This window comes from Ornithorhynchus anatinus, chromosome 5, assembly GCF_004115215.2.
Source record: "Ornithorhynchus anatinus isolate Pmale09 chromosome 5, mOrnAna1.pri.v4, whole genome shotgun sequence".
In the NCBI taxonomy this organism is placed as follows: domain Eukaryota; kingdom Metazoa; phylum Chordata; class Mammalia; order Monotremata; family Ornithorhynchidae; genus Ornithorhynchus; species Ornithorhynchus anatinus.
In genome coordinates this window covers 66,279,906-66,302,956 of record NC_041732.1, presented here as the reverse complement: position 1 = coordinate 66,302,956, position 23,051 = coordinate 66,279,906, and the positions used below count along the sequence as shown (strand labels likewise).

The 23,051-nt window shown below is 47.5% G+C and overlaps 1 protein-coding gene across 1 annotated transcript in view; it reads left to right on the top strand.

The window, feature by feature from the left end:
• The first annotated feature begins 582 nt into the window (after positions 1–582).
• Positions 583–23,051, top strand: part of PLOD1 (procollagen-lysine,2-oxoglutarate 5-dioxygenase 1) — a 50,332-nt gene continuing 27,863 nt past the window's right edge. Inside the window, exons 1-3 of the mRNA XM_029066464.1 lie at positions 583–808; positions 20,683–20,774; positions 21,419–21,555. Of these exons, the coding sequence (XP_028922297.1) occupies positions 694–808; positions 20,683–20,774; positions 21,419–21,555 (344 nt within the window). The 5' untranslated portion in view covers positions 583–693. The remainder of the gene's footprint in view (positions 809–20,682; positions 20,775–21,418; positions 21,556–23,051) is intronic.

Below are 23,051 nucleotides of genomic sequence, written 5' to 3'. Positions count from 1 at the left end.
GCCTCAGGTGGGACCACCTGATGACCCTGGATCTCCCCCAGCGCTTAGAACAGTGCTCTGCACAGAGTAAGCATTTAACAAATACCAACATTATTAAATGGGCAAGTCACTTAACTTCTCTGGGCCTCAGTTCCCTCAACTGTAAAATGGGGATGAAGACTGTGAGCCTCACGTGGGACAGCCTGATGACCCTGGATCTCCCCCAGCGCTTAGAACAGTGCTCTGCACAGAGTGAGCGCTTAACAAATACCAACATTATTAAATGGGCAAGTCACTTCCCTTCTCTGGGCCTCAGTTCCCTCATCTGTCAAATGGGGATGAAGGCTGTGAGCCTCACGTGGGACCGCCTGATGACCCTGGATCTCCCCCAGCGCTTAGAACAGTGCTCTGCACAGAGTAAGCGCTTAACAAATGCCAGCATTATTGTTATTATTATTAAATAGGGGTGGATGGATGGATGACTGAATGGATGAGTGAATGAGTGGGGAGAGCCCTCCCCCCCAGAGCGGGCCCCTCCTCCGGGCTGGCCTCCAAGCCCCCTCCTCCTGCAGTGGGGCGGAGCTGGGTGGGCGGCTCCCAACTGCGTGGCAAGGCCGAGCCGAGGAGTCCAGCCCAGCCCAGGGCGGTCCAGTACAGTCCAGCGTCCCCGGCCGGTCCTTTGTCCCCTCGGGACCTCGGCCTCCTTCCCCCACCATGCGCCCGGCCCGTCCCCTGCAGCCCCTGCTGCTGCTAAACGCTCTGCTGAACGCTCTGCTGCTGGGACCCCCGCCCGCCGCCGCCGCCGAGACCGGACAGCCCAAGCCCGAGGGTAGGGGGGCGGCCGGGACCCGGGGCTGGAGGGAGGGCCGAGCGGACCCTAGCCCGAGAAGGAGCGTTCAGTAGTAATAATAATCATGTTGGTATTTGTTAAGCGCTTCCTAGGGGCAGAGCACTGGTCTAAGCGCTGGGGGAGAGACAGGGTCATCAGGTGGTCCCACGTGGGGCTCACAGTCTTCATCCCCACTTTACAGAGGGGCAAGTCACTTCTCTGTGCCTCAGTTACCTCATCTGGAAAACGGGGATGAACTGTGAGCTTCACGTGGGACAGCCTGATGATCCTGTCTCTCCCCCAGCGCTTAGACCAGTGCTCTGCACATAGGAAGCGCTTAACAAATGCCAACATTATTATCGCCTCAGTTACCTCATCTGTAAAATGGGGATTACCTGTGAGCCTCACGTGGGACAACCTGATGACCCTGTATCGACCCCAGCGCTTAGAACAGTGCTCTGCACATAGTAAGCGCCTAACAAATGCCAACATTATTATCGCCTCAGTTACCTCACCTGTAAAATGGGGATTAACTGTGAGCCTCACGTAGGACAACCTGATGACCCTGTATCTCCCCCAGCGCTTAGACCAGTGCTCTGCACATAGTAAGCGCTTAACAAATGCCAACATTATTATCGCCTCAGTTACCTCATCTGTAAAATGGGGATTAACTGTGAGCCTCACATGGGTCAGCCTGATGACCCTGTATCTACCCCAGCTCTTAGAACGGTGCTCAGCACATAGTAAGCGCTTAACAAATACCAGCATTATTATTATTAGATGCGGTAACTGAGGCACAGAGAAGTTAAGTGACTTGCCCACAGTCACACAGCTGACAAGTGGCAAAGCCAGTTAATATCTGCACCTAGTAAAATCTCCATTAACACCAGTGATCGACTGATGGATTGACCCGGGGGTCCTCAGCGGAAGGGGAAGCCAAGCCCCTCTCTGCCCTCCCCCGAGGTCACTCTTTCTTTCCTGCCCTTCTCTCCCTACCCACCCATCTCCATTCAATAGGATTTTTATTGAGCGCTTACTCTGTGCAGAGCACTGTACTAAGCGCTTGGAATGTATAGTTCGGCAACAGATAGAGACCATCCCTGCCCCATGACGGGCCCACAGTCTAAACGGGGGAGGCAGCAAAGAAGACAGAATAAAACAAAACAAGACAACATCATCGAGATAAATAGAATCAAGGAGATGTACACCTCATTAACAAAATAAATAGGGTAATAAATAATATATACAAATGAGCACAGTGCTAGGGGGAGCAGAGGGAAAGGGGGGCTCAGTCTGGGAAGGCCTCCGAGGGCCATTCCCATCCTAGGTTCTCTGCTGAGGCTTGGGAGGAGCGTGGCCTCCCTAATAATAATGGGAAGAGTATCTGTGAAGCACTTACTATGTGCCAAACGCTGTTCTAAGCGCAGGGGTAGAGACAAGGAAATTAGGATGTCCCACGTGGAGCTCGCAGTCTTAATCCTCATTTTATAGATGAGGCAACTGAGGCCCAGAGAAGTTATGACTTGCCCGAGGTCACACAGCAGACGAGCAACGTAGCGGGATTAGAACCCACGGCTTCTGACTCCCCAAACCGGGCTCTTGTTAGGCATAACGACCCTGAGGGTCTCACCGGAAACCCACCGCCTCCACAACAAAGCCTCCAGAGGCTGGGGAACAGCTCTCAATCAACCGATTATCTTTAGTGACTGCTTACTGAGTGCAGAGCACTGTACTAAGCGCTGGGGAGAGTGCACAGTAGCGCTATAACAGTTAGTAGTCACGTCCTCTGCCCTCTCTGAAGCTCATTTTCAAACCTCAGAAGACTAAGCCCCACTTTTCCTCATCTACCCCGCCCTTCTGCGTCGTCCTGACTTGCCCCCTTGGCTCTTCCCCCGTCCCAGCCCCAAAGCACTTATGTACATAGCTGTCATTTTATTTATCCCTTTGCCCTTCCTCCCTCCCAGCCCCAGAGCACTTTATTTATTTGTGTTAATGTCTGTCTCTCCCAGTCTAGACTGTGTTAGATGTGGGCAGGGACTGTCACTGTCTACTGTTTTATTGTCGTATCGTTCTTTCCCGAGAGCTTAGTACAGTGCTGTGCACAAAGTAAACGCTCAGTAAATGCCATTGAATGAATGATGTACCTCCCGGCAAGGGTGTCATTTGTGTCCCTGCCCCTTCCCCCTTCACCTCCCCTCAGCTAAGCCCCCTTTCCCTCTGCTCCTCCCCCTCCCCTCAGCACTATGCTCATTTGTATATATTTTTATTATCCTATTTATTTTGTGAATGAGGTGTCCATCCCCTTGATTCTATTTATCATGAGTATGTTGTCTTGTTTTAGTCCATCTGTCTCCCCCGATTAGACTGTGAGCCCGTCATCGGGCAGGGATTGTCTCTGTCTGTTGCCGAATTGTACATTCCAAGTGCTTAATACAGTACTCTGCACATAGTAAGTGCTCAGTAAATACTATTGAAGGAATGAATGAATTTGTCTTCAAACCACCTGTGGGTTGGAAGGGAATGTGGACTCATCCCCATTTTACAGATCAGCTCACCGAGGCACCAGGAGCATGCCTGTGACAAAGCCAGCTCACCGGATTGAAGAGTTAGAGCCAACTGGGTTCAGACAGATTCATTCAGTCATTCAATCGTATTTATTGAGCGCTTACCGTGTGCAGAGCACTCTTCTAAGCTCTTGGTAGAGTACAAAACAACAATAAACAGGCACATTCCCTCCTCGCAAGGAGCATGCAGCCTAGAGGGAGGGTGACCAATAAATGAATTACAGATATGTAATAATAATAATTATGGTATTTGTTAAGTGCTTACTATGTGCAGAGCACTGTTCCAAGTGCTGGGGACAGGATAATCGGATTGTCCCACGTGGGGCCCACTTTTTTTTTTAATCCCCATTTCTACAGATGAGGTAACTGAGGCACAGAGAAATTAAGTGACTTTGCCCAAGGTCACACAGCAGACAAGTGGCGGAGCCGGGATTAGAACCCAAGACCTCTCACTCCCAAGCCCGTGCTCTTTCCACTAAGCCACGCTGCTTACATAAGCGATCTCACCCCCATCAGTCAGCATAGCACTAGGTGTATATCTGTTGGTTGATTTGTACAGTTAATTTATTTCATTGCTTTCCTCTTTCATCTATATATTTGGCTATTTTGGGCTCTTATTCACCCTCACTAGATTGTAAACTTCCTGAAGCTAGAGGCTATATCCTTTACTTATATTTACATTTCCAGGAGCCCAGTAGAGTGTTCTGCTCACACAGTGGACTTTCAGTTGGTGATGGTGATGATGATAAATTGAATCCAACTTTACGCTCAAGCCAGGCCACATCCCCCCACGACTTGGACAACGGGGCCAGTTTTGTCTCCCATGATTCCCCGACTCACATTTCATGCAACCTAAGATCTGAGATCTTCTGGCCTTTAAGGGTAGCGGCCCCCACCGCCCCCTCACCACCATCGGGAAGTAAACTGAGTCTAGACAGAATCCTCACCATCCGCAGCACTTGGTAATAATAATAATAGTAATTAAGGTATTTGTTAAGCGCTTAACTATGTGCCAGGCACTGTACTAAGCGAAGGGGTGGATGCAAGCAGATCGTATTGGACACACATGGGGCTCACAGTCTCAATCCCCATTTTCAGATGAGGTCACTGAGGCCCAGAGAAGTTAAGTGACTTGCCCAAAGTCACACAGCTGACAAGTGGCGGAGTCAGGATTAGAACTCCTGACCTCTGACTCCCAAGCCCGCCCTCTTTCCACCGAGCCACACTGCTTCTGAGCATGCTTCTCATGCTTCTCACTTGTTGGGTGCCTGTTGTCCACAACCAGGCTTTCCACTGGATATACAAGTGGCTGAGCCTTGTATGGGGTCTGAAACAGGAGCCCCAAGGAGAAGAGTTGTTCAATCAATCGATAGATCAGTTGTATTTATTGAACTATTACTGTGTGCAGAGCACTATACTAAGCACTTGGGAGAGTACAATATAACAGTATAACAGAGTTGGTAGACATGTTCCCGGTCCACAACGAACTTACAGTCTAGAGGGGGAGGCAGACAGTAGTATAAATAGATAAATTATAGATATGTACATCACTGCCGTGGGGCTGAGGGTGATGGTGAATAAGGGGAGTGAATCAGGGTGATCCACAAGGGAGTGGGAGAAGAGGAAACGAGGGCTTAATCACAGATAGGTTTCAGTCAGTTTTAGTCAGCGTGGCTCAGTGGAAAGAGCACGGGCTTGGGAGTCAGAGGTCATGGGTTCGAATGCCGGCTCTGCCACTTGTCAGCTGTGTGACTGTGGACAAGTCACTTCACTTCTCTGGGCCTGTTACCTCATCTGTAAAATGGGGATTAAGACTGTGAGCCTCACGTGGGACAACCTGTTACCCTGTATCTGCCCCAGCGCTCAGAACAGTGCTCTGCACATAGTAAGCGCTTAACAAATACCAACATTATTATTATTATTTTAGTCCCTTGAAGGACTGCAGTGACACTGATCTGGAAAGACGATCGAAGGTGACTAGATTTCATTCTAACCTGATAGGGTTTTGGCCTTGACTGTCAGTCAAACACTGAGTGACTTTCCAGGGTCTTCCCAGGGAGTCTGGTGGGATAAAAAGTGGCAGATTCTGGGGCCAGCAGTACCAAGGAGGTGTATCAATCATCAATCAGTCATATTTCATAAGTCGTAAGTACCTAAGTATATAATTCATAGCACTTATGTACATATCTCTAATTTTATTTATTTGCACTCGTGTCTGTCTCCCCCTGCTTCTAGACCGTGAGCTCGTTGTGGGCAGGGAATGTGTCTGTTTATTGTCGTACTCTCCCAAGCTCATAGTACGGTGCTCTGCTCACAGTAAGCGCTCAATAAATGTGATTGAATGAACCAATGAATTTACTGAGCACTTACAGTGTGCGAGAGTTGTACTTAGCCCTTGGGTGAGTACAGTGTAACAGAGTTTGGTAGAGACATTTCCTGCCCATAATGAGCTTACAGTCTAGTGCATAAGTTTACAGTATAGAGGAACTACGGAACTTGACGTTAAGATTCCCCCAATATGGTGGGCAGTAGTTTCAGTCAATCAATCAATCGGTGGCATTTTGTTGAGCACTTACCGTGTGCAGAGCACTGTGCTAAGTGCTTGGGAGGGTATTATGCAGTCTACACCATGATCCCTCCTCACGTGGAGTTTACAGACTAGAAGGGGAGATAGACATTAAAATAGATAATTGAATTATAGAGATGTGATTCATTTATTTATTTTAGTGTCTATACCTATATTCTGTAAGGTTGAGGGTGAGATGACTATTAAATGCTTAATGGCTACAGAACCAAGTTCATAGGCAACGGGAGAGGGAATAGCGGGAATGAGGTTTAACCGAGGAAGGTCTCTTGGAGATGTGATTTTAATAAGGATTTAAAAGTGAGTAGAATGGTTGTTTGTCATATATGAAGGAGCAGGGAGTTCCAGGCCCGGTAATAATAATAATTATTGAATTTCTTAAGTGTTTGCTATGTGCCAAGCACTGTTATAAGCATTGGGATAAATACAAGGTGATCATCTTGGATCCCCTCTCAGGGTCACACCTGGAGAGTTTCCACTACTCTGCCAGTCTTGGCTAAGGGAGGGAGAGTCAAGAGGAGGCATAGCCATTCTGTTCCTAACTTGGGCAATGGCTAGCGAATGGAATGATAATAATGATAATGTTAGTATTTGTTAAGTGCTTACTATGTGCCAAGAACTGTTCTAAGTGCTGGGGTAGATACAGGGTAATCAGGTTGTCCCACGCAGGGCTCAGGCAATCTGCTACAAGTCAAAACTCACCCGTGCTGGGCAGCAGCGGCATGAGAGAGAGTCAAGTTTACTGAGTGGAAGGAGACAATGGTAAACCACTTCCGTATTTTTACCAAGAAAATTCTATGGATCCACTACCAGGACGATTGCAGAAGGAGAGCGGAGAGTTCTGGGAGAGATGTGCCTGTGGTGTCGCTATGGGTCGGAAATGACTCGATGGCATAAGACAAGGCAATCAGGTTGGACTCAGTACCTGTCCCCTGGGGGGCTCACAGTCTTATCTCCATTTTACAGATGAGGTAACTGAGACACAGAGAAGTGAAGTGACTTGCCCAGGGTCACGCAGTAGACAAGTGGCAGAGCACAGGATTAGAAGCCACATCCTCTTACTCCCAAGCCACTAGGCCAAGCTGCTTCCCACGATGTAAGCAGGAGGTTGGCGGTGAGATTGATGAGATCTAGGTACTGTGATCTCATCAATCTCACCGCCAACCTCCTGCTTAGTTGAGCAGGAGTGAAGTGTGCGGACTGGGTTGTAATAAGAAGTCGGTGAGGTAAGGAGGAGTGGGAGAGCTGATTGAGTGCTTTAAAGCTGTTGGTAAGGAGATTCTGGTTGATGCAGAGGTGGATGGGCAAACACTGGAGGTTTCTGAGGAGAGGAGAGACATGGACTGAATGTTGTTTTGTGTTTTTTTTTTTTAGAAAAATGATCCAAGCAGCAGGGTGAAATACGGATTGGAGTGAGGAGAGACAGGAGGCAGGGTGGTCAGCGAGGAAGCTGAGGCGGTAGTCAAGGCCGGGTATAAGTGCTTGGATCAATGGAGTGGCAGTTTGGATGGAGAGAAAAGGGCAAATTTTAGTGATGTTGGGAAGGTAGAATTTATAGCATACATGTGACATTGAATATGTAGGTTAAAGGAGAGAGATGAGTTGAGGATAAGTCCAAGGTTATGGGTTGTGAGAGAGGGAGGGTGGGGGTATCGTCTACAATGACGGGACGGTGGGAAACGAGGTCTGGGTGGAAAGATGAGGAGTTCTGTTTGGAACATATTTAGTTTGAGGGGTTGGTGGGACATCCATGTTGAGTTGTCCCGAGGGCAGGTGGAAATGTGAGACATTCAAAGATTTCTACATGATGACCCCTTTACCTTACAATATTTTCCAGTCTCTTCTTGCAAAATATAAATAATAAACCAAAAATATTTTCAGTAAGCTAGATTTTGAATAAGTATCGGTGAAGTTTTACAATACATTTCTGGTTAACAAGGAAACAAGTGGCCCATTTCTGTTTGCTGCCATGCACCAGCCAAAACTAAATTTCAAAATAAAGAAATGTGTCCAACATTAGGAATCACAAATCAGTCATATTTATTGAATGTTTACTCTGTGCAAAGCACTGTACTAACCACTTGGGAAAGTACATTAGAGTTATTAGACATTATCCCTCTTCTCAAGAAGTGTACAATCTGGTGGGGGAGATAAACACTAAAATGTCAGGTAGGGAGAAGTACAGAGTTCCAAGTTATGTACATAAATGACGGGGTGGGGAGGAGGGCATTGAGGAGTGAATGCCCAAGTGATTAGGTGGTACAGAAGAGCTTAGGTGGCAAGAGGGAGGGAAATAGGGTGGGGAGATGAAAGATTAATCAGGGAAGATTTCTCTTTTTTCTAAAAAATGGTGTTTGTTAAGCACTTCCTATGTGCCAGGCACTGGAAGTGCTCAGGATGATACAAGATAATCAGCTTGGACACAGTCCATGTTCCACATGGGACTCATAGTCTTAATCGCCATTATATAGATGAGGTAACTGAGGTATAGAGACGTGAAGTGACTTGCCCAAGGTTACATAGCAGACACGTGGTGGAGCTGGGATTAGAACCCAGGTCCTCTGACTCCCAGGCCTGTGCTCTTTACATTTTATTGCCGTTGTTCTTGTCTGTCTGTCTCCCCCGATTAGACTGTAAACCCGTCAAATGGCAGGGACTGTCTCTATCTGTTGCCGACTTGTTCATTCCAAGCACTTAGTACAGTGCTCTGCACATAGTAAGCGCTCAATAAATACTATTGAATGAATGAATGAATGAGACCATGCTGCTTATTGGCGGAGATTTTTTTTTGATGTGATTAGACTAATAATAACTGTGGTAATTTGTTAAACTCTTACTGTGTGTCAAGCGCTGTTCTAAACGCTGGATAGATAGATGATAATCAGGTCGGACTCAGCCCCTGTCCCATATGGGCCTCACAGTTTAAGAAGGAGGGAAGATGGGGAAAACAGTGGTCTGCCATGTATGAAGGGGGGAGGAATTCCAGGCAGGAAGGAGGGCATCTCCCAAGAGGGAAGATCACGGTGAGTAATTGACTGGAGAGGAGAGAGGCATGTGAGCTGATGGTGGTATTTGTTAAGTGCTCACCACGTTCCAGGCACTGTACTAAGCGCTGGGGTGGATACAAGCAAATAGGGTTGGACACAATCTCTGTACCACATGGGGCTCACAGTCTTAATCCCCATTTTACAAATGAGGGAACTGAGGCCCAGAGAAGCAAAGTGGCTTGCCCAAGGTCACACAACAGACAAGCGGTAGAGCCAGGATTAGAATCCAGCTCCTTGTGACACCCAGGCCCGGGCTCTATCCATGAGGCCTTTCTGGGCTGCAGTGGTAGAGGAGCGAGGACAAATAGAGAGAGCCGATTGAATGCCTTAATAATATTGATGGTATTTGTTAAGTGCTTACTATGTGCCAGGCACTGAACTAAGCGCTGAGGTGGTTCTAATCCCGGCTCCGCCACTTGTCAGCTGTGTGACTTTGGACAAGTCACTTCACTTCTCTGTGACTCAGTTACCTCATTTGTAAAATGGGGATTAAGACTCTGAGCCCCACGTGGGACAACCTGATTACCTTGTATCTACCCCAGTGCCTAGAACAGTGCTTGGCACATAGTAAGCGCTTAACAAATACCATCATTATTATTATGCAAGTAAATCAAGTTGGACACAGTCCCTGCTTCATGTGGGGCTCACAGTCTCAATCCCCATTTTACAGATGAGGTAATGGAGGCACAGAGAAGGGAAGAGACTTGCCCAGGGTCACACAGCAGACAAGGGGCAGAGCAGGGAATAGAACACCTGACCTTCTGAATCTCAGGCCTCCTGGGCAATATCCACTATAACATGCAACGATCAGGAGTTTGTAATCGATGTGGAGAGGAATAGGCAACTGTTGGGGGATTTTGATGAGTGGAGAGATGTGTGCAAAATACACAACAATCTCAAGGAATAGCAAGATGGAGAAACGACTGAAAATGCAACTGATCTTTCTCTGTCTTAAAAAGACAAGAGTTGGCTGCTGTCTTTCGTCAAGAGAGTCTGGCCAAACTCTGTCATTTCACCATTAATCTCTCCCTTTTATCCTGGAAGGAGATCCTGCTTCTTGGCTCCTGTCAAAGTAATGTAAAATAAAAGTGATTCCTCAAACCTCTGACATTTCTGTAGAAGCAGGAAAGGGGTTATTGGGAGTATGGCAGTCTGATGAGGAGGGGCTCAGGTAAAAGGGAAAAAGCTCTGGCTCCATTGTCAAACCACTTTGATAAGAAACTAATCTAGTTGTTTCTTATCACTAGTTATCTCTTTTCACTAGTTTACTGATCCCTTCAGCCTTCAGAGCTTGGAAGCCAGTGGTCTAAAGTTCAGTAATTTCTCAAGGCAAAGGGTGAGTGGGTGGATAAAGTAAAGCAGGGGGCAGCTGCAGGACTCAGGACAGCTGGGAATAATTACCAGACTAAGCTGACCCCCTCCATCTCCTGTTCACCCCGTGTGACTGTCCCCCACCTAGGTTGGGAGCCCCTCCCCAGCCCCCCCACCCTCCATGAACCTGGCAGGGGGACGTTGTCCGAGTCATTGTCCTTGGATTTCTCCCCAGCGCTAAGTACAGTGTGTCACACACTTAAGGACTCAGTAAATTGTGGTATTTGTTAAGCGCCAGGCCCTGTACTAAGCGCTGGGGTGGATACAAGCAAATCGGGTTGGACACAGTCCCTGTCCCATGTGGGGCTCATAGCCTCAGGCCCCATTTCACAGATGAGGGAACTGAGGCCCAGAGAAGTGAAGTGACTTGCCCAAGGTCACACAACAGACAAGTGGTGGAGTAGGATTAGAACCCATGACCTTCTGACTCCCAGGCCTGTGCTCTATCCACTTCACCAAAATGTCTTTTCTCTCACTACAGTGACAGCTGGACCCTCTCCCTCTGCTCCCTCTCTCCCAACCTTTTAGGTCTGCTGGAATTCTTGCTTATAGGGAGACAAATGGTGGGTGTCTGGAAATGAAAAATTTAAAAGACCGATGGTTTAGAATAAGGACTAGGGAGCCTCACCCCCTAAAAATCATGGTGGTATTTATTACGTGCTTATTTATGGGGGAGCAGCATGGCCTAATGGATACAGCATGGGCTTGGGAGTCAGAGGACCTGGGTTCTAATCTTGGCTCCACCAGTTGCCTGCTGTGTGAACTTATGCGAGCCACTTAACTTCTGTGCCTCAGTTTCCTCACCTGTAAAATGGGGAATCATTACCCACGAGCCCCATGTGGGACAGGGACTTGTCCGATTCAATTAACTTGTCTTTATCCCAGTGCTTAGAACAGTGCTTAATATAGGAAGAGTTTAACAAATATAATAATAATGATAATGAAAGTGTCCAACACCATGCTAAGTCCTGGGGTAGATTCAAGATAACAACCAGACATGAGTCTCCCAGGCTAAGGGGTAGAGAACTGGCATCCCTATTTTACAGAGACGGAAATGGAAGCACAGAGAGGTGAGGTGATTTGTCAAAGGTCATAGAGCAGAGTAGTGGCCGAGCTGGGGCTAGAATCCCTGGTCTCCTCTCTCCCAACCTACTACCTTCCATCTTCCTTGTCTAATGATAATACTAGTAATTATAATAATGATGGCATTAAGGTGTTTACTATTTGCTACCTCAGGATTGTCCGATTGGATGCCGTCCATGTCCCTCATGGGACTCACAATCTGTCTTATTCGATCGTATTTATTGAGCTCTTACTGTGTGCAAAGCCCCGTACTAAGAGCTTCCCAATTTTACTTGTCCGAGGATATAAAGCAGGCTTGGGTCAGAGCTGGGGACTGAAACCCTGGTCTCCTGACTCCCAAATCCTCTTTCCACTCCTCCACAGTGCCTCTATTTATATGGAGAAGCAGCATGGCCTAGTGGCTAGACCCTGGACCTCGGAGTGGGAAGGTCATGGGTTCTAATTCCGCTCTGTTACTATTTTGCTGTGTGACCTTAGGCAAGTCACTTTGCTTCTCTGGGCTTCAGTTTTCTCATCTGGAAAATGGGGATCAAGACTGTGAGCCTCATATGGGACAGGGATTGTGTCCAACTCAATTTGTGTATAGTCACCTTAGCGCTTAGTACAGTGCTTGGCACATAGTAAGTGCTTAACGAGTGCCATAATTATTATTATATGACTTTTCTCCACTGTATTTTGTTTTATGTCCTATAGGCAGAACACCTCAAACCTATTTTAAAGATGGAGAAGCTGCCCTGAAGGCTGGTCAGACATTTTGCAGGAGGCAGCTTCTCAAAGTAGTGGCAGAACCAGAGTCTAAATTCAGAAGTTAGTGGCTCGTTACAAGGGAAAAGTGTTCTGACTACTGACTTTACATAATCCCCTGAACAAGAAAATAAAATACGTATTCCGCATCCACCTTAGGTGCTGAACCACATGTTGTAAGAAAGAGTCTTGCATGGTTGACTGTCTTAAATAGAAATCAACCAGACATAGGGGAGAGAAACCTTCCAGAGCTGTAGCAATCCATCACCAGACTCCGCTGGTCTTTCCCAACTTAACTTCCAGTGGCAGATTTGTTTTCCCTTTTGGGAAGGTGTTTTTTCGTATGGTGCACTTTGATCTATGAAAGAGGATGCCCATTGAACTGGGGAAGCAGCATGGCCTAGTGGATAGAGCACAGGCCTGGGAGTCAGAAGGACTTGGGTTCTAACCCTGGCTTGGCCACTTGTTCTCTGGGTGACCTTGGGCAAGACACTTCACTTCTCTGTGCCTCAGTTCCCTCATCTGTAAAATGGGGATTAAGACTGTGAGCCCTATGTGGCACGTGGACTGCGTCCAACCTGGTTAGCTTGTATCTGCTCCACTGCTTAGTACAGTGCCTGGCACATGGTATACGCTTAGCAAATAGCATAAAAAACCCAATGGAAAAAACCAAAACCGTGTTTCACTCTCCTGCTTTTGTGTAAACACCATCTGGACCTCTCACCAGATGGACAGTTAATCAAGGGACTGTAATTCTCAGAGAAGAAGCTCACCCTTCATTATAATTCATCATCTCCAGAGGTCACAAGAATCTTTAGGGTTAGATCAATGCTCCCTTCCCTGTTCAAACCATCACACTTCCCCTTTCAAAGCTCTACTGAAGGCTCACCTCCTCCAGGAGGCCTTCCAAGACTAAGCCCCCTATTCCTCTACTCCCCCTCTCCTCCCCATTGCCCCAACTCGCTCCCTTTGCTCTACCCCCTCCCCCTCCACAGCACTTGTATATATATATACATATATATCTATATAATTCTATTTATATTGCTGCTGTTGATTCCTGTTTACTTGTTTTGATGCCCGTCTTCCCCCTTCTAGACCGTTGAGCCCGTTGAAGGCAGGGATTGTCTCTATTTGTTGCTGAATTGTACTTTCCAAATGCTTAGTACAGTGCTCTGCTCACAGTAAGCGCTCAATATATACGATTGAATGAATGAATGAATGTTTGGAGGGGCTGGATTGTTGAAGTAAAGGGCTCAGAGGCACGAAAGGGTTAACAGCATTTTCCACATCACATCAATGTGTTTCTCCGATCAGGAGGCTTTTCTGGCTTCAGGGAAGGTGAAGGTATTTGTGGGTAGGAGAGAGGCTGAAAGGAACTATAGTGCTGACGTGGAGAGAGAGGAAAAAGAGAAACTGTTGGGTAGAGCAGTGACCTGAAAATGAGGGGTTGTTCGGATGATTTCTGTGCAAGTAGATTTGGGCAGGAGGTAGTTCACACTCTTTGACTATAAGAGCTCTGTGCTGGGTCCTGAATCTCTTCCTAACTTGCCCTCAGTCGCATTTCTCCCCCGATTAGACTGTAAGCCCGTCAGTGGGCAGGGATTAGCTCTATCTGTTGCTGAATTGTACATTCCAAGCACTTAGTACAGTGCACATAGTAAGCGCTCAATAAATACTATTGAATGAATGAATGAATAAACGGCTTCGGTTTCTGCAGTACAGTGCCGGGCAGTGCTGTGCTGCCCACTGGCCTACCTCAGAGGAGCTCTGCCTGCGAGGTAGAATGGAACCTCCTCCAGAGAAGCGCATGGCCCAGTGGATAGAGTACAGGCCTGGGAGTCAGAAGGACTGGCTTCTGTTCCCGGCTCTGCCACTTGTCTCCTGAATGACCTTGGGCAAGTCACTTCACTTCTCTGTGCCTCCGTTTCCTCATCTGTAAAATGGGGATTGAGACTGGGAGTCCAATGTGGGACAAGGACTGTGTCCAACCTGATTATCTTGCATCTACCCCAGTGCTTAATACAGTGCCTGGCACATAGTAAGCATTTAAGAAATGCCACAATTATTATTATTATGTCCAGGATTTTGAGATCTGACTGCAAAGAACCCCACTAGGCCCAAGGAAGGGAAGAAAGTGGGAGTGGGAAAGAGGGAGGGGAAAGGGACAGGTAGGTTGATGGCTGGGAGCATCCAACCCCCTCCTGCACCATCTCCATGGTTTCCCTCAGAGGTGGAGAGCTGCTTACCCCCTCTTCCACCCCTCACCCCTTCCTTCCCCTGTACCCCTGCCCCTCCCTGCCATGACATCCAGATGAGCAGAGGAAGTGGCCAGGATGGGATGGGGCTGATATGACTGAAACGCTCCCCAGTCAATTTTCCAGTCCCTCCCTCCTGCTGCCCCATCTTTGAGTCTCCCATCTTCCTTAGGAGTATCCCAAGAGAAGAGCTCTCTCCTGCCTCTTCTCAAAAATCTACTCCCTCTGTGCCTCTGACCTGTCTCTTCAAATATAAAAGACACTTGCCCCCTCCCTTCTTCCTTCCCTGATTGCCATCTTCAACTGTTCACTTTCCAATTGCTTCTTCCCCACTCCTTTCACACATACTCATGTCTCCCCATCCTGGAAAAAAACCAAACAAACCTCTTCTTCGACTTCAAGCCTCCCTCCATTTATTGCCCTATCTCCCTGCTACCGATTCCTCTACAAACTCCTTGAGTGAGTTGTCTACACTTGCTTCCTCCACTTCCTCTCCTCCAATTCTCTCCTTGACCCACTCCAGTCTGGCTTCTGCCCACTTCACTCCACAGAAACTGCCCTCTCAGAAGTCACCAGTGACCTCCTTCTTGCCCAATTCAGTGGCTTCTACTCCATCCTCATCCTCCTTGACCTCTCAGCTACCTTCAACATGATGTACCACCCCCTTCTCCTAGAAAATCTTTAAATATTATTATTTATTCATACTAATGTCTGCCTCTCTCTCTAAACTGTAAACTCATTATGGGCAGGGAACATGTCTACTAATTCTGTTGCACTGTACTCTCCCAAGCACTTAGGACAGTGGTCTGCACGTAAGCGCTCAATCAGTATGATTGATTGGTTAATTGAAACATTGTCTATCCTTGCTTTCACATGTCCTCCAAGTGGCCTCCCTGACTAAGCCCTCATTTCCTCTTCTCCTACTCCCTTTGGTGTTGTCCTTGAACCTGGATTTGCACCCTTTATTCACCCCTCTCTTAGCCCCACAAGCACTTTTGTATATATCTATATTTATAAATTATAAATAAATGTATTGTTATTTGTTATTCATAATTATTTATATATTATTTATTAGAGGTCTCCCCTTCTAGACTGTAAGCTTGTTATGGGCAGAGAATGTGTCTACGGATTCTGTTTATATTGTACTTTCCCAAGTACTTAGTACAGTGCTCTCCACACAGTAGGCCCTCAATAATTGATTGATTGATTTCACTGACATTGTACTTCTCTTGTCTCCTCCTCCCTCTCTGGCTGCTCTTTTTCAGTCTCCTTTACTGACTCCTCCTCTGCCTCCCACACCCTATCTGTGGGGGTCCCTCAAAGCTTGGTTCTGAGTCCTCTTCTATTCTCCATCTACACCCGCTCCCTTGGAGAACTCATTTGCTTCCGTGGCTTCAACTACCATCTCTACACAGATGATTACTAAATCTACCTTTCCAGCCCTGATATCTCTCTTTCTCTGCAGTTACATTTCCTCATTCCTTCAGGACATCTCTACTTGGATGTTCTGCCCATACTTCAAACTTAACACATCCAAAACAGAACTCCCTGTCTTCTCACCCAAATCCTTTCTTCCCCAAGTCTTACCATACCACCGCTGGAGCATAATCCTCCTTATCTCACAAGCCCTTAACCTTGGTGTTGTAATAATAATAATTGTGGTAATTGTTAAGTGCCAAGCACTGTACTAAAAGCTGGGGTGGATACAAGCAAATCAGGTTGGACACAGTCCGTCTGTCCCAAGAGGGGCTCACAATCTCAATCCCCACTTTACAGATGTGGTAGTTGAGGCACAGAGGAGTGAAGTGACTTTCCCAAGGTCACACAGCAGACAAGTGGTGGAGCTGAGATGAGATGTCCTTCTGACTCTCAAGCCCGTGCTCTATCCACTACGTCAGCCTCCAGGTTTTACCATCTGTTTTTAACACTGGCCAGATGGAACTATTATAAGGACTTCTACCCTTCTTGATTTTCCAATTCCTTGATTATCTCCCCTATTTCTGTCTCTGCTGCCTTTGGGTAGGAGCATTATCCTTAATTCATCTCTCTCATTCAACCCACGTATTCAGTCTATCACCAAATCCTGTTTGTTCCACCCTCAGCCTCACAGCACTTATTTACCTATCAGTACCTTATTTATTTTGGCTCAGTGGAAAGAGCACGGGCTTTGGAGTCAGAGGTCATGAGTTCGAATCCCAGCTCTGCCACTTGTCAGCTGTGTGACTGTGGGCAAGTCACTCAACTTCTCTGTGCCTCAGTTACCTCATCTGCAAAATGGAGATTAAGACTGTGAGCCCCACATGGGACAACCTGATTCCCCTGTGTCTACCCCAGTGCTTAGGACAGTGCTCTGCACGTAGTAAGCGCTTAACAAATACCAACATTATTATTATTATTATTTATATTAATGTCTGACTCCCCCTCTAGACTAAGCTTGTTGTGGGTAAGGAATGTGTCTACCAACTCTGTTGCATTGAATTTTCCCAAGTATTTAGTACAGTGCTCTGCACACAGTAAACGCTCATTAAATTCCAATGATTGATTGATTCTACATTCACAGCATTGCTAAAGTCTACCCTCTCCTCTCCATTCAAACTGCTGGTAGGCTGATCCAAGCAGTTATATCCTGCCTTGACTACTGTATCAGCTCCCTTGCTGACCTCCCTGCCTCCCATCTGTCTGTGCTCCAGTCCCACTTCACTCTGCTTCCCCAAGTTATTTTTCTAAAACAACGTTCAGGCCACATCTCCCCACACTTCAAGAACATTAAACAGAAAGTCCTGACTGTCAAGCTTTAAAGTACTCAATCAGTTCTCCCACTCCTACCTTACCTCACTGATTTCCTACTATAACCCAGCCAGCACACTTTTCTCCTCTAATGCCAGCTTGCTCATTGCACCTCGATCTCATCTATCTTGCTGCCGACCCTATGCCCACACCCTGTCTCTGGCCTGGAATTCCCTTCCTCTTCTCATACGATAGGCCATCACTCTCCTTACCTTCAAAGCCTTATTAAAATCACGTCTCATCCAAGATACCTTCCCCGACTAAGCCCTCATTCCCATTACTCGCCCTCCCTTCTGCAAGCACTTGCTATTCACCCCACTCTCAGCCCCATAGCACTTATGTACATTATTATTATTATTATGTGCCGTCAGGTTGTTTCCAATTCATAGCGACTCCATGGATATACTTTCTCCAGAACGTCCTGTCCTCTGCCATAATCTGCAACCTTTCCAAAGGCTCTTCCGTTATTGTTGTTATGGTGTCTATCCATGTAGCTATTGGTCTGCCTCTTCCTTGTTTTCCCTAGACTTTTCCCAGCATTTCCTATTCTTCTCCAGAGAATTAGTCCTCCTGATTATGTGTACTTATTCGGGTTTTATTTTAATGCCTCTCTCCCCCTCTAGACTGTATGTATCTGTAATTTTATTTATTTGATTAATGCCTGTCTCCCCCTCTAGCCTTGTAAGCTCATTTGGGGCAGGAAATATGTCTGTTGATTGTTCTATTGTACTTTCTTGAGTGCTTAGTACAGTGTTTGCACACAGTAAGCACTCAATAAGTATGAATAAATGAATGAATAAATGAATGGATTGTTCTCTCCATGTGGGCAAGGAACATGTCTACCAACTCTGTATTGTACTCTCCCAAGTGAGTAGTACAGTGTTCTGCACACAATCAATGCTCAAGAAATACGACCGTTTAAGTGATTGATTGAACTCTGCTTCGCCCAGTTCAGCAGGTCACAACTGCTGCCTCCTAGGTGTCAGACAAAAAAAAAGAGTTGGTATTTGTTAAGTGCTTATTGTGTGCTGAACACTGTTCTACACGCTGGGGTAGATACAGGGTAATCAGATTGTCCTGCGTGAGGCTCACAGTCTTCCTCACCATTTGACAGATGAGGTAACTGAGGCACCGAGAAGTTAAGTTACTTGCCCAAAGTCACACATCTGACAGGTGGCGGAGCCAGGATTAGAACCCATGACCTCTGACTCCTAAGCCCATGCTCTTTCTACTGAGCTCTGATTGCTCTGCCCTCAGGTGGTTGCCATGAGGCTGGGCAACTCTGGAAACCAAAGTGTGTAAAGGAGAGATCAATCGTATTTATTGAATGCTTACTATGTGCACAGCACTGTACTAAGCACTTGGAAGAGCATAATACAAAAGAATTAGCAGACACATTCCCTGCTCACAGAGAGTTTATAGTCTAGAGGGAACCCAGCCTAGCCCAGCTGGAATTGGAGAAGCAACAGGGCCCAGGGGAAGGAGTGCAGGCCTGGGAGTCAGAAGGACCTATGTTCTAGTCCCGGCTCCACCACCTGTCTGCTGTGTGACCTTGGGCAAGTCACTTCACTTCTCTGTGCTTCAATTACCTCAGCTGTAAAATGAGGATTAAGACTCTGAGCCCCACATGGGACAGGGACGGTGTCCAACCTGATTAGTTTGTATCGCCCGAGCTTCGAACAGTGCCTGCCACATAGTAAGCACTTAACAGATACCATTTGAAAAAACAAGAATTCCCCCAGGGCAGAGTGGCCCCTTCAACAGGAACTGGCTACGTGGGGTTCATCCTGCAGATGTGAGGATTGTTGTTTCCTGAAGGTTTTCCTCACTGAACCCTGGGAGGGGAGCTGTTCTATTTCCTAGTCCCAGATGCCTCCTTAGGGATCTGCACCCAGAAAGCCTTTCTGAACCTCCCAAATCGGACTCACCTTCCTACCTCTGAGAACCGTGGCCTTCTCAGGCTGCCAAATCTAGAAGGAAGCAGTTAGCTGACTTCCTGCTGCCACCGGTAAATGTCTTCCATTCAGAACACCCCAGCTCTCCACCCTTTCTCTGCTGTACCAGAGGGGATGCAGAAGGCTCAGTGTAGTGGCGGCTGTTCCCCTCCCTGCTTCCCCATTACTGGGCCCCAGAGCCTGGGACCAACCCAGGAGAACAGAGACACACCTCACCGGGGAGCTCCTGAATAAACCCTCTGTCTACTTTTTAAAACATAGATCCCTCAGTTCAGAGAGGGAGTTGTCCCCGGAGTTGCTCCCTCAGCCTTCCTTTCCATCAGCCGTTCTCTCTGCCTAGTGTGAATTCAGCTCCCATCTGCAGCGGCCCCTATGCTTCCTTTGGATCAGGACTCCTCTGAGGCAGTGCATTTGTTATTTCAGGCCTTCTGCACATCTGGAAGGCAGTGTATTAATCTATCGATGATATTTATTGAGCACTTATTCTGTGCAGAACACTGTGCTGAGCTCTTGGGGTGTTCATTAGGGGTAGGAGGTGGAGTATAGAGTGTCTGGCTGGCAGATGCTGATTTTCTGGAAAAGAAGTCTTCTTGCCTCAAGGGACTCCGGGCTCTGGAACAGTCAGCCTCTGTTCTTAGCAGCCGCCCGTCTCGCCGCTGGAGATGATGCTAGCTTTTAAAATAGACCCCAGGACCTAAATTCTTTCCCGAGCAGTTTCCTCACTCTGGCAAGGCAGCTGCATCCTGATGAGGGTCCCTGGGAGAGTTTTCTTCCGGAGTAAACCCAAACCCCACGGCCAGTGACTCGAGGCCTGGAGCAGCTCTTTGGATAACTTTTGGATTAAAAGCAGAGCAGAGTTGAGAGTGTCTGCCCAGCAGAGGAACTAGTCAGTGGAGAAACTAAGGCTGAAAGTGAGCCTACCTCAGATCAAAAACGTGAGGATTTGAACTCCCAATCCTGAAATAGTGCTTTTAGCTTTCTAAGAGGTTGAATACTTCTGCCCAGGCATCGATCAATCGATCCATCAGTGGTATTGCTTGAGCGCTTACAGTGGGCAGAGCATTGGACTAAGTTCTTGGGGGAGTACAATAGATCCCTGCCTTCAAGGGCTAACGTCTAGTGAGGGGGCAGATGCTAAAAATAAATTACAGGCAGGGGAAGCGACCGAGAGTAAGGATATGTAATGTCCCTTCGCTGTGCCAGGTGTGCCTGTTATCTCGATTTCTTCCCCTGTCTGTCAGTCATCGGCTTGCCGAGCGGCCCCAGAGGGCAGAGCACTGTTCTGCTGCTGGAAGGAGTGACTGAATAAGAACAGGACACAGATCATAAATGCCACCTTGTGGCATTGAAGCATCATTCCAACCCCTCTTGTTTCTGTCTTTTTAAGGATGAAGGAATAATGCTTTTCCCTTCTCTTCTCTCCCTTCTCCGCTTTGCCTCTTTGATCCGCTCCCCTCCCCTTACCTTTCTCCACCTGCCCTCAGAAAACCTGTTAGTTCTTACGGTGGCCACCAGAGAGACAGAGGGATTCCGCCGCTTCAAGAGATCAGCTCAGTTCTTCAACTACAAAGTCCAGGTAAGGTCATGCTGGGCACGGGGGAGAGTTGGAGAAGTGAATCTGGAGAGGGGAAGAGGGGAAGCCCACGGAGCAGGGGAGAAACACCGGCGGCCAGAAACAAGAGGGGTTGGAATGATGCTTCAATGCCACAGGTCCCGGACGGATCCAGAGAGGCAGGTGGTTTGGACCTCCTTGGCTTGGACGGGGCGGGCTGTGGAATTTCAGCAGTATAGAAATGATGGTATCGGTTGAAAACCTTGTGGGACTCTGACCCTGTGTGGCTCTAACATGAGGAATGTGTGCGGAGGCTCCACTGCGAAGAGTTGCAATGTTCTCCTCAGAAAATAGGCGGAGTGGAGTTATATTCCTTAACCTCTGGATGGAGAGACAGAAACCGGGCCTGCTGGGAAGCTCCCAGGCAGCCCTCAGCGTAAGGTCGGAAAGGTAGTCTGAAGCTGGAGCAAGCAGTCACAGCACCCTCCACCCCAGCCCCACCCAGGATGTCTGGTTCCCTTCAAATCCCCGGAAGAAACTGGGGATGGATGATTTATAAACTCCCATAAACTGGTTTCTGAGTGGCTTCTGCCCTTTGGGTTGGGAAAGGTGGGTGAGTTCTGTTTTTTAAGTCCAGCAGCACATAACTGAGAGGCATTTCACTCCAGGTGCTTGGCCTGGGAGAGGATTGGTCAAGCGAAGATGAGCCGACAGCCGCAGGGGGTGGGCAGAAGATTCGCCTCCTGAAATCAGCTCTGGAGAAGCATGCAGACAAGGAGGACCTGGTCATCCTGTTTACAGACAGGTAAGGAGTTGGAAGGGCTCTTTTGGGGATCTTCTTGAACAGCTCAGATTTCTCTCAATAATGGTAATAATAATGATAATAATAATGATAATAATAATTGTGGAACTTGTTAAAACCCCTATTTTGTACCCCACGCATCCAATCCATCACCAAAACCTGCCAGTCTCACCTTCACAGCGTCGCCAAGAGCCACCCCTTCCTCTCCACCCAAACTGCTACCTTGCTGGTACAATCTCTCATAATATCCTGACTGGATTATTGCATCAGCCTCCTTTCTGATCTCCCATCTTCCTGTCTCTCCCCGCTTCAGTCTACACTTTACTCCACTGCCTGGATTATCTTTCTGCAGAAACGCTCTGGGCGTGTCACTCCCCTCCTCAAAAATCTCCAGTGGTTGCCTGTCAACCTTTGCGTGAAGCAAAAGCTCCTCACTATTGGCTTCAGAGCTGTCCATCCCCTGGCCCCCTCCTACCTCACCTCCCTTCTCTCCTCCTACAGGCCAGCCTACACACTCCACTCCTCTGCCCCCGTTAACCTCCTCACTGTGCCTCGTTCTCACCCACGTGCTTCCTCTGACCTGGAATGCCCTCCCCCATCACATCCACCAAACTAACTCTCTTCCCCTCTTCAAAGCCCTACTGAGAGCTCACCTCGTCCAGGAGACCTTCCCAGACTGAGCCCTCCCTTTCCCTCTGCTCCTCCTCCCCTCCCCATTACCCCTACTCCCTCCCTCTGCTCTACCCTCTTCCCCTCCCCACAGCACTTGTATTTATTTGTACACATTTATTGCTCTAATTAATTAATGATGTGCATTTATCTATGATTCTGTTTATCTATTTTGATGGTAGTGATGTCTGTCTGCTTGCTTTGTTTTGTTGTCTGTCTCCCCCTTCTAGACTGTGAGCCCATTGTTGGGTAGGAATTGTCTCTATCTGTTGCCGAATTGTGCTTCCCAAGCACTTAATACAGTGCTCTGCACACAGTAAGCGCTCAATAAATACTATTGAATGAATGAAATGAATGAATGAATGCACTGGGGTAGATTCAAGATAATCAGGTCAGACCCAGTCCCTGTTTGACATGGGATTCCTATTCTAAAGAGGAGGGAGAACTAATATTTTATCCCCATTTTACACTGAGACATAAAGAAGCAACTTGCCCAAGGTCACTTAGCAGTGCTTTGTATACAGTACGCACTCAATACATACCATTGATTAACAGAAGTGGCAGAGCAGGGTTAGAACCCAGGTCCTCCAAGTCCCAGACCCAAGTTCTTTTCACTAGGCCATGTTGGTTCTAGTGATTCTCTGGTTCTTAGGGGGCAAGGGTAAAATGCTTTTGTAGTCAGAGGTTTCTGAGCTTCCAGTTTCTCCACAGGAGTTAAGGGGGACTGATCCTTCTCCTCCCTCTGGAAGTCTTTACTAAAAGGAGGGAGACAACTCAAAATCATGGATTTCAGAAGATGGGGGTCAGAGGGCTATTAGCCTGAAAGGTCT